At 39.8% G+C, this 15,282-nt stretch overlaps 1 protein-coding gene across 5 annotated transcripts in view; it reads left to right on the top strand.

The window, feature by feature from the left end:
- Orct (Organic cation transporter) overlaps positions 1–14,815 on the top strand; it is a 30,098-nt gene extending 15,283 nt beyond the window's left edge. For 4 of the 5 annotated variants that reach the window (XM_076787179.1, XM_076787182.1, XM_076787181.1 and 1 more), the window contains exons 2-10: positions 9,035–9,717; positions 11,057–11,342; positions 11,703–11,961; positions 12,308–12,476; positions 12,552–12,785; positions 13,181–13,395; positions 13,474–13,655; positions 13,969–14,105; positions 14,193–14,815. In XM_076787179.1, the coding sequence (XP_076643294.1) occupies positions 9,575–9,717; positions 11,057–11,342; positions 11,703–11,961; positions 12,308–12,476; positions 12,552–12,785; positions 13,181–13,395; positions 13,474–13,655; positions 13,969–14,105; positions 14,193–14,310 (1,743 nt within the window). In that variant the 5' untranslated portion in view covers positions 9,035–9,574 and the 3' untranslated portion in view covers positions 14,311–14,815. Of the gene's footprint in view, positions 1–3,799; positions 4,130–9,034; positions 9,718–11,056; positions 11,343–11,702; positions 11,962–12,307; positions 12,477–12,551; positions 12,786–13,180; positions 13,396–13,473; positions 13,656–13,968; positions 14,106–14,192 lie in introns of those variants that run through there. The other variant, XM_076787178.1, reaches the window with a different exon arrangement.
- Positions 14,816–15,282: the final 467 nt, after the last annotated feature.

Here is a 15,282-nt window from a genome sequence, read left to right as displayed (position 1 = left end):
GGTGCAATTAATCATGGGACACCCTTCTAACGACGCCAGGATCATGCTCAATTATTCAGACAATAAGATTAATTGCCGTAGGCTCGAACGAAACCTAGTTCTTCCAGCTTTCACTCGCGCGCCCGCGTTCGCGATCCGCAGAAAAGCAACCGCGAACCAGCGATGATCCTGATCGTGCTGTGCCATAAGAGCCCCTATACATATTCGTAAAGCCTTGTAGATCGTTCTCGAAGAAACGCAGAAGGGTGCCAGGCCCTCGGGCCGCATTCTCTGGAGGTCCTAAACCTTCCGAAACAACCTTAAGACCCAGTTTGAGCACGCGACAGGAGGATGCAGCTCGGCATGCCGCGGCTGCAACCGATCATTATTTATCCTGTCATTGTTGCGCAGATCGCGTGCGCGTTAATCCTCCGAAAAAGGATAATCAACGACGCCAGTGAGATTTAAAATATCCTTTTCGTTCGGTACACCAGTGCAAGAAACGTTCGACGTTCCTCTCATGATGTAGTAGCTCGTTTGTTGATATTATTACCAGGTTCTTTATTTTTGTCATTTGTGAGGGCTAATCGACTAACCAATATGGCTACTACAACAGTCACCACGTTAATGACTATTTAAGCTTTACATATTCCGAATCCTTAAACTTGAAGAGAATGGCGAAGAACAATTAAATCTGACGCCACGGTGCTATAAGCGAGAAGCAAAAATATAAACAAATTAGTAAACATCGTATATAAAAGAAACACCGTGTGATAAATTCGTTGAGAGGTATCATTAAACTAAAGGTAACCAAGACTTAAATGGTTTCTCGCATATCTGAAAAAAAAAAAATCAATAGATCCGAATAGGTTGCACGGTCGTTTAAACACGGTGTATTAAAGATAACCTATGCTTTCGATGATCCTGAAAGCGATTAGCAGCGTTTCTTCGAGTCTTCCTGCCCTTTCGGCGTCGCGTCGTTTCCATGTCCGTCGGCCGATCGTTATCGTTAGACGCCGTTATTATTAGACCCGTTAGGATAATCCGTTGAAACGGGGCCCTATCAGCGTCTACAATTAATCGCTCCTGTAATTTTCTTCGCGATCCTTTCGAGACGGGATTATTGCTGGCGCCTGGCGCATTGCTCTCCGATGAGATTCCTGAGGACTTTTTCCGCAGAAACGGCGCGGCGATACTATATTTAGTGGCGTGTTCATGAAGCCTGTCCATGCGGCTATCCCCATCGGTGAATGAAGAGACTATTAACCGTCTGATGGCCGGGCTGGGTCAATTTTAATTGAACCGACGACGTTTTTGCCATTGAACGTTCCGAAGCGTCCTCGTCCGTTGACTCGTTTCTAAGTCGGCTTTAAAACGCGGATAAAATCTTTTTACGAGCCCGTTCTTTTTTGCAAGCATAAGTGGCGCGTCTGTCCATCCCGTTTCTATCATTCCGGATTTATAATATCCAACTGGACAACTTTTTCAACGACGTCTCAACGTTTTGCCTAGATTTTTCTCGCAGTAGTGCAACAAGAATACGGAAGAAAATATTCATATAAGCAGGAGGAAGCAGCTGTCTGTTGTGAAAACATTTATTCCGCAAATTTGCACGCACGTTCAAAGAAAACCAATCTAAATCTTGTTTGACGTCGTTATCAGTGCTTTCAGACCATCAGACTTTGCGCTATTTGAATGGCAAGCAAACAGTCAAGCAAGTTAACGTAAAACACGGAAATGTAAATGAGATATTAATTAATGACAAATCTTGGGAGTATAATGGTTGTTTTTGGGTTGAATGGGTTTGATATACGTTCATCAATATATTAGTACAGTCAATTTTGGACATGATTACGAGTAATATAAAAAAAAAAAGAAAGAAAATGTGAGATATAGCAGTAATGATTCGAACGATATCAGAGATGAGAGTTAACAATTTGTTAATACATATTTACATTTAAATTTGTAAATAGTTATTGTTTATCGTTAGATTCGGCGTCATATTCTTATTTCGCGAATAAAAAATTGGACTAATACGTTTTCTTCTTGAACGCAATTTCTATTATCAGGTGCGCAAATTAATTCGTGCAAATATTGGATGATTGCAAAAGTTCGAGTCTGATTTTCAGAAATCTGAAGACCTTTAAAAACTACGCAGTTTTTACGAAAAAGCCAGCGTATAAAACGTTGGTAGACAATTGTAGAAATTCTGCTGACTACAATAATCGATTGAACACATTTATTGTCGTTCCTGGAACACATCAAGTTTCGAACTTATACGAGAATCAGCACTTCATCTTCCGGAAGCCTATTAATAGACTTCTTAATGACTGAGCTGTACGTGGAGGAAGCTCAATTTCCTTTTAAATAATAATTTCCGAAGAAATTGTTACACTATATATTAAGTCGCTTTTTATTAAGAAATTCTCAACTGTTGATCTTTGGTTTCAAAAAGACTATATTAACGAATTTCTGGTAAGTAAAGTGTTAAGTAATAAATGAGCCGTGTAGTGCAAAAATGATAATAAAAAAAAAAAACAGTTAATCATCGGATAATAAGGAATTAAGAAGACATTCTATGAGACAGTGAATTAATCCTAAAATCTGAAAACAAAGTCAAGTGGTATGGTTTAATTTGAAAAATGTTATTAATTTTTGAAGGGTGTCCGCTTAATTTTGTCCCCGACTGTAGTTTATGGGTTCCATGGAATCGTCGAAAGCATGCGATCCGCGGGGGTTAAGGCAAATCCGATTAACAATTGTCGAAGGGCGAGCAAATAGAGGAAGAAAAGATGAGGAACGGTGGTTGGCGAGTTGCTGGTGAAACGGATGACCGATTCACCCCGTTTGCTGAACCACGGCCAGACGAATCTAGCGCCGGCAGAATCGGTCGATTCGTCAGGGAGCAACAGGTTTGCCGGACACCGAAGGGAAGAAACGCGGTAAGGTGAGGGAGACGAAGAGGAACGGGGCAAAGGTAGAATCTTTGGCCACGACCGAGTCGCCGGTATTCGAGGCACCCGTTTAGGACGGCCGTGGTTAGCCGAGGGTAGGAGAACGATGGTGGGAGCCACGCCGATGCTGATGACCGTGACGGAAAACCAGGGGCCAACGACATGAGTCGCACCGCGAACATTTAGCTCTAGAAAGACCGAGTGGCGATATTAAGGGAACAGTGAACGTTGCAAAATTCAACAATTTTCATGAATATTTTCTAACCGATGCTGCGTCTTCGGGGGGCATTCTCATTTAGATATGTAAATTCCAGATAATTCATGAAATAAAAATGGTAAATTATTGGTCAAATGTTTAAAAACGTTGTACACTTGTTTGGCTGCATTTCAGAGTAGCACACTATAATTTTCATGCGATTATCTTTATTATTATTTAAATTATTGTATGATTTATCTCAATAATAATTACACGCATATAAAGTAGAGGTCTCTTTATCTAGCGAACTAAAATTATGTGAATATTGAGGATAGATTTGAGAAAGTTTCAATCCTAGTGAATTTCTGGTGCCATTTTGTTAAATACTTTTTTTCCTGGAAGCAATGGCCTGGGATTTACCTAAAAGCCCCCGGCTCCAGGACAAATGACTATGGCAGGAGACGCTTGTTAGCACGGAGGGAGTGAGGGCAACAAGGGGCAAGCGAGGGGTGGTGAAGGAATAGCCGGCGACAGGGGTTCGGCTTGATGATGGTGGTGGCTGCGGCGCCACTGCCATCGGCGGCGCGGCGTGTCGCCATACACATAGCCGGTTACTATACTTTCTGGTGGCGTGTAGGACACCGGGCACAGAGCAGAACGGTCGCCGGCAGTCGTGGTCGGTCTTTCGTGCGGGTTGCCTCGTTTCGTGTTCAGCCGCCAGCAGTGAGAGAACCATTGACAAGTGTGACAATCGCCCAGGGAACTCGCCGTTCTTCCAGGGAAAGACTCTTTCGTCCATAGGAGCATCCTGATTCCAGTGTCCAGTCGTTCTAGCCCCCGAACCACAGATTTTGGCCATTTGTTTATCAATCGGAGTGGCAGCACGTGACGCTCACGGGTCCAGTGACTCCGTGCCTTCCGGCCCTTCGGCCTCGTGAAGTTACCCGTAACCTTGAGACCTTCTCGAGCCGTCCACCAGACTGCTTTCGGACCACCGAGGGTGAGAATCGCGCTGACCCATGGGTATTTTGGAAATAGAATGTTGCTAGCTGGTATCCGACGCCGGTAGCCTTTTTTTTTGAAATGTTTTTGCAGATTTTTGTTTGATTATTTAGACTCCAACCCCTTGCCGTACGATCTTCTTTACGTCTACAACGATTCGGACTTCTTCGTTCTCGTGTATCATTGTTGTAATACTCACATTGAAATTTAAAGTTTAAGCGATTTATTTATGAGCTGAGCCATTTACCATTTTTAACTGATCTAAATTTTATGGTTTTTGTACTCATCATTCCCCATATTACAATCCACTCCACCCCTTGCTGAAAGGCATTCTCGGTCACTTAGCTATTATAACACCATTAAAAACAGATTAGGTTGCGTTAATGAAATTACAACAAAGTGGTAACACGTGACGTTGTCAAGTGCACGTTCGTTTGTACACGTGCATTTTTACAGTACAAAAACGCTTTCGTCACGAAAATTTTATTCCGTTATACCGAAAAACGTTGCGGAGTTCAATAGTAAGTTATAATTAGTCTTATTCGAACAAATTTTCATTTTTGTAAAGGAATTACAGGATAGTGAAAGTAAAGACAATAAAGACAATTATGGACATTAAAAAGTAACTGCCACGTGTATAAATAAATTCGTGGCTGCTACCATTAATCAGTTCGAATATTATTTTGCATAAGAGCGAATAGCTTAGAGACACTTACTGTTCGCTAAAATACTAAACAATTCTAACAAATGAGAAGAAAATTTTGAAGATGGCCGAATGAATTTACGTTAAGACCTAATAATTTGCTTAACCACGTTGCCTGCCACACCAGTGCCCATCAAATTCGCCCAAAATCAAAACAATTGATTTAATGATACAAGAATGGAAAAGACAAAGTTTATCATAACAATGATTTTTTAAAAATTTTCACACGTTGTAGATACTATTAAAATTTTATTTCCCAATAGATTTTAATAAAAATTGAATTTAAGCTTGGCAATGCGTCACTCAATGTGTTAAGATATGGGATCACGAATAAAACACAGTTGATCAAATTAAACTGTAAGACGAAAGTGGACAAAGATAGATAAAACGTTGATAAAACCGTGAATTCAAGTAATACGCCGCTCGAGTGTAAATCAAAGCAGAAGAACCGCAACAGAATAAAAAGTAACTGAAAGGTTCGAAATCCGAGTAAAAAAGCGCCATTCGCTAATGATCCTCCCGTGAAGGGCCACATGTCGGCCGCATGTAAGTGGCAAAGATCGTTAAAGCATCGTGTAACACATTCTCCGTTGATTCTTGCCGGTAGAGTCGTAAGCCGCGCGGCTGTAAGCGGCAAAAATCACTCGAGCATTCATTCTGTATACATTGATTATCTTTAAGCATCGGCGAGAGGCTCGGCTGTTTGTCGGTTGCATTACCGAGCTACTCATATGTGCTCGAATCGTGTTCCTGTAAATTGTCGTGCTGAACAGCCCGGGAGATTTACAACGCACGACTCTCGAGAGCACGTTGACTGCTATATGGACCTTACACGATCGCCGGAGCCACTTGTGGCCGCATCGGATCGCGATTTATTTATTGCGTTACACACACCTACCGGGCAATACCACGTGGCATTTACGAGTATTTACAACAGCGCTATCCGACATAAGCTCGTCGGATTACGGATCTTCCCCTACTCCGCCGCACCATTCTGCGCCAATTAAATACACCCACCAGATAATTCCATGCCGGTCGTACGTTGCCGGCTTATGGGCGACGCGGCAAACATCATTCGTGCTGTACTTACACCGTAGAGGGTGAACCCTTCAGATAGTTACTGTAGCTGCGTTATTATGCTCGTATACGGTCTCGCATAATTCTTCAAGCACGAACAAAAGAGTGTATCGTGAGAAAAATAAAAATACTCATCAAGCTGTTCATCTTCAACTTTTCTGCGGTTCATTAATCTAATTCCTAAAATTTGAAATAAGTCATTTAGGAATTTACATAAAAATATTAATGTTGGGTTAAAAGTAACTGAAGAGTGCACGAAAATTATGTACAAATCCAGTTCTCCGTACAGAAGACAAATTGTATTTCAAATAATGTTTTCTTGCAACAGAATTGTTCTTTAATCTTGCTAAGAATTTTTTCAATTATTCGTACTAGAATTTATGCGCCCCTTGTTATTTATTCGATAATATGGCCGTGCGAGATCTAGTAGATAGATAAAACTTTAGGAATTCCGATGGCCATGGATTATTAAAATGTCTGCGGTGGAGAAACGAATTTCGTAAAATGTTCGTGGGCATAGATGACACGTGCGTTATTGACACAAGACTACGGCAGCCTTGACTCGTTTGAGGATAGCTTGTTAACTAATTTTGGTAACGCACACCAGCGCCCGACACGTTCGCACGGAGAAGACCATCACCGTCGGAAGAAACTTATTTGGTTCCATCACTGGTTAATTATACTAGTAAAACAAAGATAGCGCAGTGTTATTGGAAAGCTTTATTTGTAATTATGAATATCCTTTATCACTGAACATTGAATGGAATTAATACTAAAGTAAGCTGACGAAGGCCAAATTTCCGATGCGTGAAACGTTGAAATCGAAAGTGATCTTCAAGGCTGTAGCCAACTAAGAACTTTTGCGAGCGTTGACATCGTTGGGACTAACGGAATCAGAGAATCGATAGATCGTTGTCTGCCGTTTCTCAACCTGTAAAACCGCGAGTACTTTCTTCAGGAAGTACAGACGAAATTGTGTAATAGCTGCACAGCGTTGGACACTGTCCTGGAAATGAATTTCGTATCTTTATTATTTATTAATTAAACGTTGAAACGCAAACTTGCGGATCGCTTTTGAAATTGGTATCGTTTGCGGAGGAAACGTGTATTTATTCATTTAGCAGCAACGGTTCGTAATAATTATTTATTTGTAATTCAGAAAAGTAATTTCGAGTAAAATGTCATGATTTCCTGCGATGGTTGTCGTAGTTGAAAAGTAATTTGTTACAAACACGAGTGATGTAAGTTATCATATTTTTAAATTTGGTTTCGTAGCGACGTGAATCTAGTTTGAAAGAAATATCATTTTACTGACAATGAGACGACAATCATGAGAATAATGTTTCCACCGCATGATCTAGTAATATGATAATATGAATAACAAAGAACGGAAACAAGGAAAAATTTACTGAAGTTGAAGCAGAAGATAAATGGAGAAACAGCATATAGCAGGACTAAATTAAAGGATTAAAGCATTACAAAGGTATCATTTCAAATGACCTATTTTGTGGTTTCGGGAGGTTTGTTTCTGGTGCCATACACCCAGAAATAAAATTTTTTAATCTCCTGTCCCAAACAAATATAGTTCTCGCATCCATCAATCTGGATTTTATAATTTTACAATCGCATTGACTACTCTTTTATGTGACATACTTTCGGCCTATTCTTTTTATCTCAATATTATTGATATTCTGAGATGTTAAGTACGTTGATGATGGAGTAAAGAGCTATTTCTCATAGCAGATCATTTACCCTTCCGGTAATAAATAGTTAAAATATTAGAATTTTTTTAATACATTACTTTATTTTTAATTTACAAATTTTCATGTGCCTGTTGTATCAAATCAGTCACATTTTTTCCTCGTAAATTTTGACAAAAATAATCAGGGTTCCGGAAAAAAATTATCCAATAAGGATGAACTGAACTTTAATCTGGCAACTACGGTGTACATCGTTCTCGAAAAATTCAATATGGCCAAGTGCACGTAAAATGCATAAAAAAGGAAATATTGATCGTCACGTTTCTAAACGCAAACGTTTAAAAGCCGTCTGCTCTGACAATTAAATGTGCTTTTACTAACGTTTTAGTAATTGCTGTCTCGAAATGCTGGACAGTCGAGTATAGTCTTTCTCACCAGAAAACCCTCCCGCATTGCCCATTCCGTGGGTAAATATTTTAAGAACAATATCTCTATTCTTTAAGAAAGCGGTAAGACGCTCTTTCTAAACACTGTGGCAGCAGACAGCCTGCACGATAGCTACCCACTATCTTCAATGTCTCATGAAAATAAGCCGACGTTATACAATGTTAATCAATTAAGATATAACATACCTAAACACGTGTAACTAAATTGATCGGCACTGAACGACAATTGTTCACCCACTACGATTTACAACTGTTCGAATTTTGCTGATTATCATCATATTTGTTTGTTAAATTTGATTCTTATCGGGACTGGTTCGAGTTGCAAATTGCAAATATTCATCGTTCCAAAATAAGACCACAACATATACTTTCAATTCACTTTTTCTTGTTCCGTTTGCTGAAACACGAACGCGCAGAACGTTCCGCTCGGAACCTCTGCCATATACGACGCGATTCGGATTTCTTTGGAACGGGTAAAAGTGATCGTGTGTTCACCAAGTTCGTTTACATTATTAATGATTCGATAACACACGCGCAATGTCGCAATACTTGTCGCGGTGCGTAACACACGCGTTGCATATTCCCATTCAACGAAATGTATTCTGTACCGGTGATCTTCGACACGGAAAACGGAAACTTTTTGCTATGCGTCTGGAGTAAACGTTCCGACGTTACCAATTTTTATGATCGTCCTTCGCGCCAAAAGTGACCAGTACGTATTGCCCATTTACCAACGACCTATTTATAACATATACTTGAATAAAGAAACGCGAATATTCCATTCTAATGGAGGCAGCTTCATAATTTGAATAATCCTAAACTGCAAAATTTGATAGCGGTCGGTAGGTTTAGTGTTAATAAGAATTCTCTTGGACCTAGTCGCTATCAAAATCAAATTCAAGCGACAACTAGAGAGAGAATGCGGTACTCAATCGACCCGAAGGATATGCAATTAAAACCAGTTTTCTAAATTTCAGGCTGATCGTGAGAAATCCGTCAACACCAGAATCCGAGCCGGAACAACCCAAGATCACCGCACCTAAACCCTCGATCAGCTCAAGGAGTTGTTTTAAACAAGCCTATTGCGATTCTTCCGAGGTAGTTAGCGCTCTGAGTCTCGAATGAATTGGACCTAAAAAAAAAACTGCATTTCGAAGCGCAGTCCCGAAACTAAGCTCTAGCGTCATTTCGCCAAACATGACATAAACCGAAGGATCTGATCATTTAAAAAATACGAATCTCCGCGAGAGTAGCTCGACGAATCGGAACAGGAAAATTGGAGAATATTTTTATTGACAAGAGGAACGAGGAGGGGATTCCTCAAATTTGACGCTGGTAGGGTTGCAATCGTTCGAGGATAGGATAGGTCCGAGGACCTACTCGCGGCGCGAAATAATTATCACCATCGAGACGGATCCGTCGAGAGAAAGGAATCACTTGATCTGTGTATCCTCGAGCGAGCAGACCACGGGGACCAGAAGACGTAGACGTAGAAGGATCCGAGGTATCAAGGAAAAATGGCGTACGACGACGTTATACTGCGGATGGGCGAGTTCGGCCGGTACCAGCGAAGAATTTATCTTCTGCTCTGTCTTCCGGCGATATCCTGCGCGTTCCACAAGATGGGCGGCGTCTTCCTCAGCGCGAAGATGAACAGCAGGTAGCTGTCACTATCACGTTTATCTTTCTTGAACGTTTATTAGATCGTTCAGAAAGTTCTGCGGATTTTTCTCTTTTTTTTTTGTTAAAAAAAAAAAACTTGTGCATCTTGACCAATTGGTTTGACCTTTAGGTAACCCGTTCACAACTGCTGGGAGTAATTTAACCCTCCTTTTGCGTTAACAAAGTATTCAGACAAAGAAAAATATATTCTCAATATTTACAATTTTTGTTTTACATCTTGATACCTCGCTACTTTGTCAAGATATTTCCTGATAAAATAAGTTTCACCCCTAAAACTGTATTATGGCACGCCACAGGCCTATTAGGGCAGGAGACAAATAGTCCGAAGAGTTATCCTCGGGCATCGCGAGATAAAAATGTCTTCTACGTGAGTTGTACTATTTTGTGATCCGCAATGTGCAGTACTAATAGCATTCAAAGATTAATTTCTTGTTTGAATGTGATTCAATATTTTATTCGTCCCTAACTATTCTGTACAAGGTTATTCTGTATCAATACATAAAATACAGTTTTATATTCCTATTAAAAGCACGCCGGCTTCTATAAAACTATGCAACTTTTCCCACGCGGTAAAGATAATTAAAACGATAAGAAAAGAGAGAGCAAGCAATTCAATTAATGAGCGAAAACAATAGACGGATCTTTTTTCAAGATATCGAAGCGTGTGTCGGTAATAGGATACACCTGTACGGACTGATACACTGTGTGTGCCGAAAAGAAAATGTTTTGCACGCCAAAACATGCTAATTGTCTGTATTAACGTTTTTACAGGTCTGCAAATTTTTTGTTTCGCGTTCCCAAGGTCTGATTTCGAAAGAGTTTTGATTCCGAATTGCCTACATAATCCCGTCGGGAATTTATAAATAGAATTTACCGATTAATTAGGATGCGATCTTGCTAACATTTTAATGTAAAGTAATTTTATTGGTTTATTAATACCGTAACAGCTTTTATCTTTGCCTTCGATCTCAAAATCCTTTCAAAGCCGTAACATTTACTTATTCGTAAATTTCATTATTTAAGCATACATGAAAGTGAAATGAAAAGAATTGACATTCAACTCTTTGCACTCGAAAATTTTTCTCGGTTCGTCTATCAGCAACTCGAACGTATTTGTTTGTTTATTATTCAGGGAAATAATTGTTTCAGTAAAATTTGGCACGGAGTTTTATTGTCACTGATTTTATGAAAGAATAATTTTAGATCTTGTAAGTACCACAATTGCTGAGAATTTAAAGCAGAGTGTAGAGATAAGAGGAGATAAAAATACGCATTGCATAGTGTGGTGTATTAAAGAACGAACAATTTGCTTTTAGATGCGTGCTGCCGCATGAGAACGTCGACAACGCCACATACTCGTTACCCCAAAGTGTGATAAACGCGAGCTATCCATGGGACGACGAGCTGAATGAACGGTCACAGTGTTATAGATACAACGTTCCTAATATTTTTAATGAAACTACGATCGACAGGTACGTCGACACCGGCGATGCTCCAATCCAAAAACCCTTCTCCCCGTATGGTCTGAACATTCAGGGTCTGGAGAAATGCCAGGGATATGTCTACAACAGAAGCATGTACAAAAGTACCACCACTTCTGAGGTACACACTAATTTAAGGTTTTCTATGTATCCAACTCACTACTAATCTGTTAATCAAGTCCTAATTCATTACATTGTGCCACAACTGTGCCTTAAGAAAAATGTATGGCTCGATAGTCGAAACTTGTTCGTTGTTACCCCCCCCCCCCCCATGCTAGAAATACAGCGAGTGAGTTAAGAAATTAATTTGTTCTCCTTGGTCCTTGTTGATTATGATTATAACTAGCAAACGCACCAAGATACTCTTTGGCACCCGTTCACCTTTTCACGAAGCACTAGTGTAGCTATGCCATAACTATGAGGAAAAAAATGAAGAGACTGTGCTTTAATGTAACCGTTTGTTTGTGTTGCTTCTTTTCAGTGGAACTTAGTTTGCGACAGGGCATGGTTGAAAGCTACGGGGGATTCTTTGTTCATGGTAGGAGTCATGCTTGGCTCGATGATTTTCGGTGGTTTGTCCGATAAATATGGGCGTAGACCAATTTTCTTCCTGTCTTTAGTCATACAGCTGGTCGGCGGTATACTAGTCGCGGTTGCACCCGAGTTTATATCCTACGTTATCTTCAGGTTAATAGTCGGCTCGACCACCAGTGGGGTCTTTCTAGTCGCCTATGTCATTGGTAAATAGTTCTACGAAATCAGTCTTTTCATGCAGCGTGTCGTTTCTCCATGTAATCTAACGCTCGCACGACCGTCGGCGAGTCTTTTTGGACCCAGCAATCACAGTTTTGCTACCTACGTTTTTCTATGATTTTTAACAATAACGTAACTTTTTGTATCCCTACGGAAGATTTTCCATTCATTATCCGGTAACATTGTACACTAATTCTATCCAACGTGAAAGTGATTTTGGAAACGACGCTACTCGTGAAATGGGTTGACGTAAAAGACGATTCTATAGTTTTGTTAAATATATCGTTTCGCTATTATGAGGAAACTATAATGGACGGACAATGTTAATTTTAGCCTTGGAAATGGTGGGCCCAAAGAAGCGTTCAGTAGCTGGAGTTGGTTGTCAATTGTTCTTCACGACTGGATACATACTCACTGCTGGATTCGCATACTTCATAACCGACTGGAGAATGTTGCAAGTCGCTATCACCGTGCCAAGTATTGCGTTCCTTCTTTATTGGTGGTAAGAATACCATTATTTTTCTATTACCATGTTCTCTTAGTCAACTGTTTGCTGATTATGACGATCTTGTTGTAGGTTTATCCCCGAATCTGCGCGTTGGCTGATAACCACAGGTCGCGTGCAGGAAGCAAAGGAACTTCTCCAACGAGCCTCTTTAGAGAACGGAGTAGAGATGCCAAGCGAGAAGCTGGAACAACTTCTTCTTAACAACAGCGAAGACAGCGCGCCAGATTATAAGAAACCGTCGCTGTTCGATCTGTTCCGATATCCAAATTTGAGGCGGAAAAGCATTTTACTGTTCTTCAATTGGTAAAGATCCTTTTGTAATTTCTCGAAACCATTTACACTTGCGATCAATGAAGTTGATCTCCCAAGATCAGCAAAGGATGCTGTCTTCACTATACAGGTTGAGGCATTTCAAACAGGCCGACTGTTTTAAATGCCTCACTCAGTATAGTCTTTCGCTGTCTTTTTACGTTGCATATTTCTTGTATTGGAAAATGAAAACAGAAAATGTACAGTCGTGTGTAGTTGAGCAGTGAAAGGAATAATCATGCTCTTACTATGTTAGTGACGATGCACACTATATGTATGTATAGGTAGTATGCTATACGTCCAATAAGAATAGGCCACCAATTTAAATGAATCTTTCAAAATGTCCTGACTATTATCAACTGTTAATTTGTATGTATATCACTTTTCAGGCTTGTAAATAGTGGTACCTACTACGGGCTCTCCTGGCATGTAACCAACCTCGGTGGCAACGACCATATTAATTTCTTCATTTCTGGGTTAGTGGAAATACCTGCGTACACGTTTCTAATTTTTACCCTGAATCGTTGGGGCAGGAAGATTATCTTATGCGGCTGCATGGTAATATCCGGAGTGGCGCTACTCGCTATCTTGTTTGTACCTGCTGGTTAGTTAGATAAACCATTTTTTACATTCTTCAATTTTTGTTGTATGAATCTTTTTGTGAGAACGCTTGTTTTTTTAGATGCCCAATGGCTCGTCGTGTGCCTCGCTATGATCGGAAAACTCACCATCACGTCGTCTTACGGTGCTATTTATGTTTTTACTGCCGAACAATTTCCCACAGTCATTCGGAACGTCGGTCTCGGAGCCAGTTCAACTTTCGCTCGAATCGGTGGTGTAATTGCTCCATATGTCATTCACCTGGTAAATAATTCTATGCTATCATATAGCAAAGATGAAGGTATTTGTAGGACACAGTCGACTGCACTAGTTATACCGTCTAGAGCATATTTTGTATTCCAACAACCAATAGGTGATGTTTCTAGATTTTGTGTGATGAAAATACGAATTTGATCAACCTCTCAAAAACTAAGAATGATGAAGAAAAAATCATTTTCAGGAAGTCAATGCGAATTACCTATTGGATGTCGAGTGACATAAAAACTATTAAAATTTGTTACACAATGTTATCATGATCATGTATAAATGATTCGAATATCCACTGTTCTGTTTACAGTCTAAAATTTGGATGCCTCTTCCATTTGTTATTTTTGGGACGTGCGTACTAACTGGGGGCATTATGTCATTGCTCCTTCCAGAGACTCTAAACAAGAAACTTCCAGAGTCTATACAGGATAGCGAATTGTTTGGAAAGTACGTTTTTTAAAAGAATGGCTACTTGTTTTTTATATCGTTATCCCAAATGTTGTCATGACTTTTATAATGTATGTGTTGTTGTAGAAAACCTTCGAAAAAGGAGAAAAACCAGCAACTAGACATAGAGCAATTGAACGACGTGGACGTGATAAAACCATTGAAGCCACAAGAAAACGGTGTTCACGAGAAGCAAAACGGATGACAGTGATCTCCAAGGCGAACGTCGGTTATGCTCAAAACATGTATTTGAACTCCGCCTGACTGCATTCTAGACAGCCTTCCGTGTATACGTATCTCGCGTATATGAATTTTAGCACTGCAAAAATTTTACCAACGACTCCCATTGGACCTTACAAGCTGCATGTTCAATCAAACATAGGTCGTCTATGACCGAGAACGAAACACAGGAACGTACGAATCAAGGGACTACTGATATCCTCGTCGAAAGTTTCAGCTTTAAACTAATGAAAGTGAGAAGGTGATGTTTACCTTCTGTTTAGTACGTACATACAATATTCGTAATTGATAGCACACGAAAATGAAAACGAATCTGCCAACAAACATATCATTTACTCTGAATTTCTGAATGTTGTTTATGTGTTAAGTGCCCTTGAAATGTAAACTTGTAAAACCTTGCCCGGAACGTGCGTGCGGAAAATGATTATTTTCGTGCGACTAATGCAGATAAAAAATACAAAGACTTTGACATTTTATTGGTTTTTTGTGTATTATAATACACAAAACCCATACCTTACCATACCTTATCCTCATTCTACAGTAAGACCCGTTCAAATTCAAAATACTTATGGGAATAGATTTTTCGACATGTTTCTACATATTTAAAGTGCGTTTTAATAGCTTTCATTTGAGCTCCGAAAACTTAAAAAATGTCTGTGGGGAAGCATCGAGAAATTATTCCTATGAAATCTTTCTATCTGAGCACTCCATTTTTCGGAAGCGATAAAAATGCAGGGTGCGACAAAAATACCTCCCGGATTTTAAAGGTCAACAAAAAAGGAACGGTGAATGCAATTCAAAACTTTATTACACAGTCTAAACAGAATATAGTTTGTTTTCATGTATTTTTGAATATGATATGTTCCAGATGATGGCCTTCATTTGCGATACACATTCCTATACTTGGTGCCACGTATGAAGGAACCTGGAGAAGGAC

This window comes from Halictus rubicundus, chromosome 4 (genome assembly GCF_050948215.1).
Source record: "Halictus rubicundus isolate RS-2024b chromosome 4, iyHalRubi1_principal, whole genome shotgun sequence".
NCBI classification, from domain to species: domain Eukaryota; kingdom Metazoa; phylum Arthropoda; class Insecta; order Hymenoptera; family Halictidae; genus Halictus; species Halictus rubicundus.
Note: the sequence above shows the minus strand (reverse complement) of the source record. Positions and strands in the feature narration are given on the sequence as shown.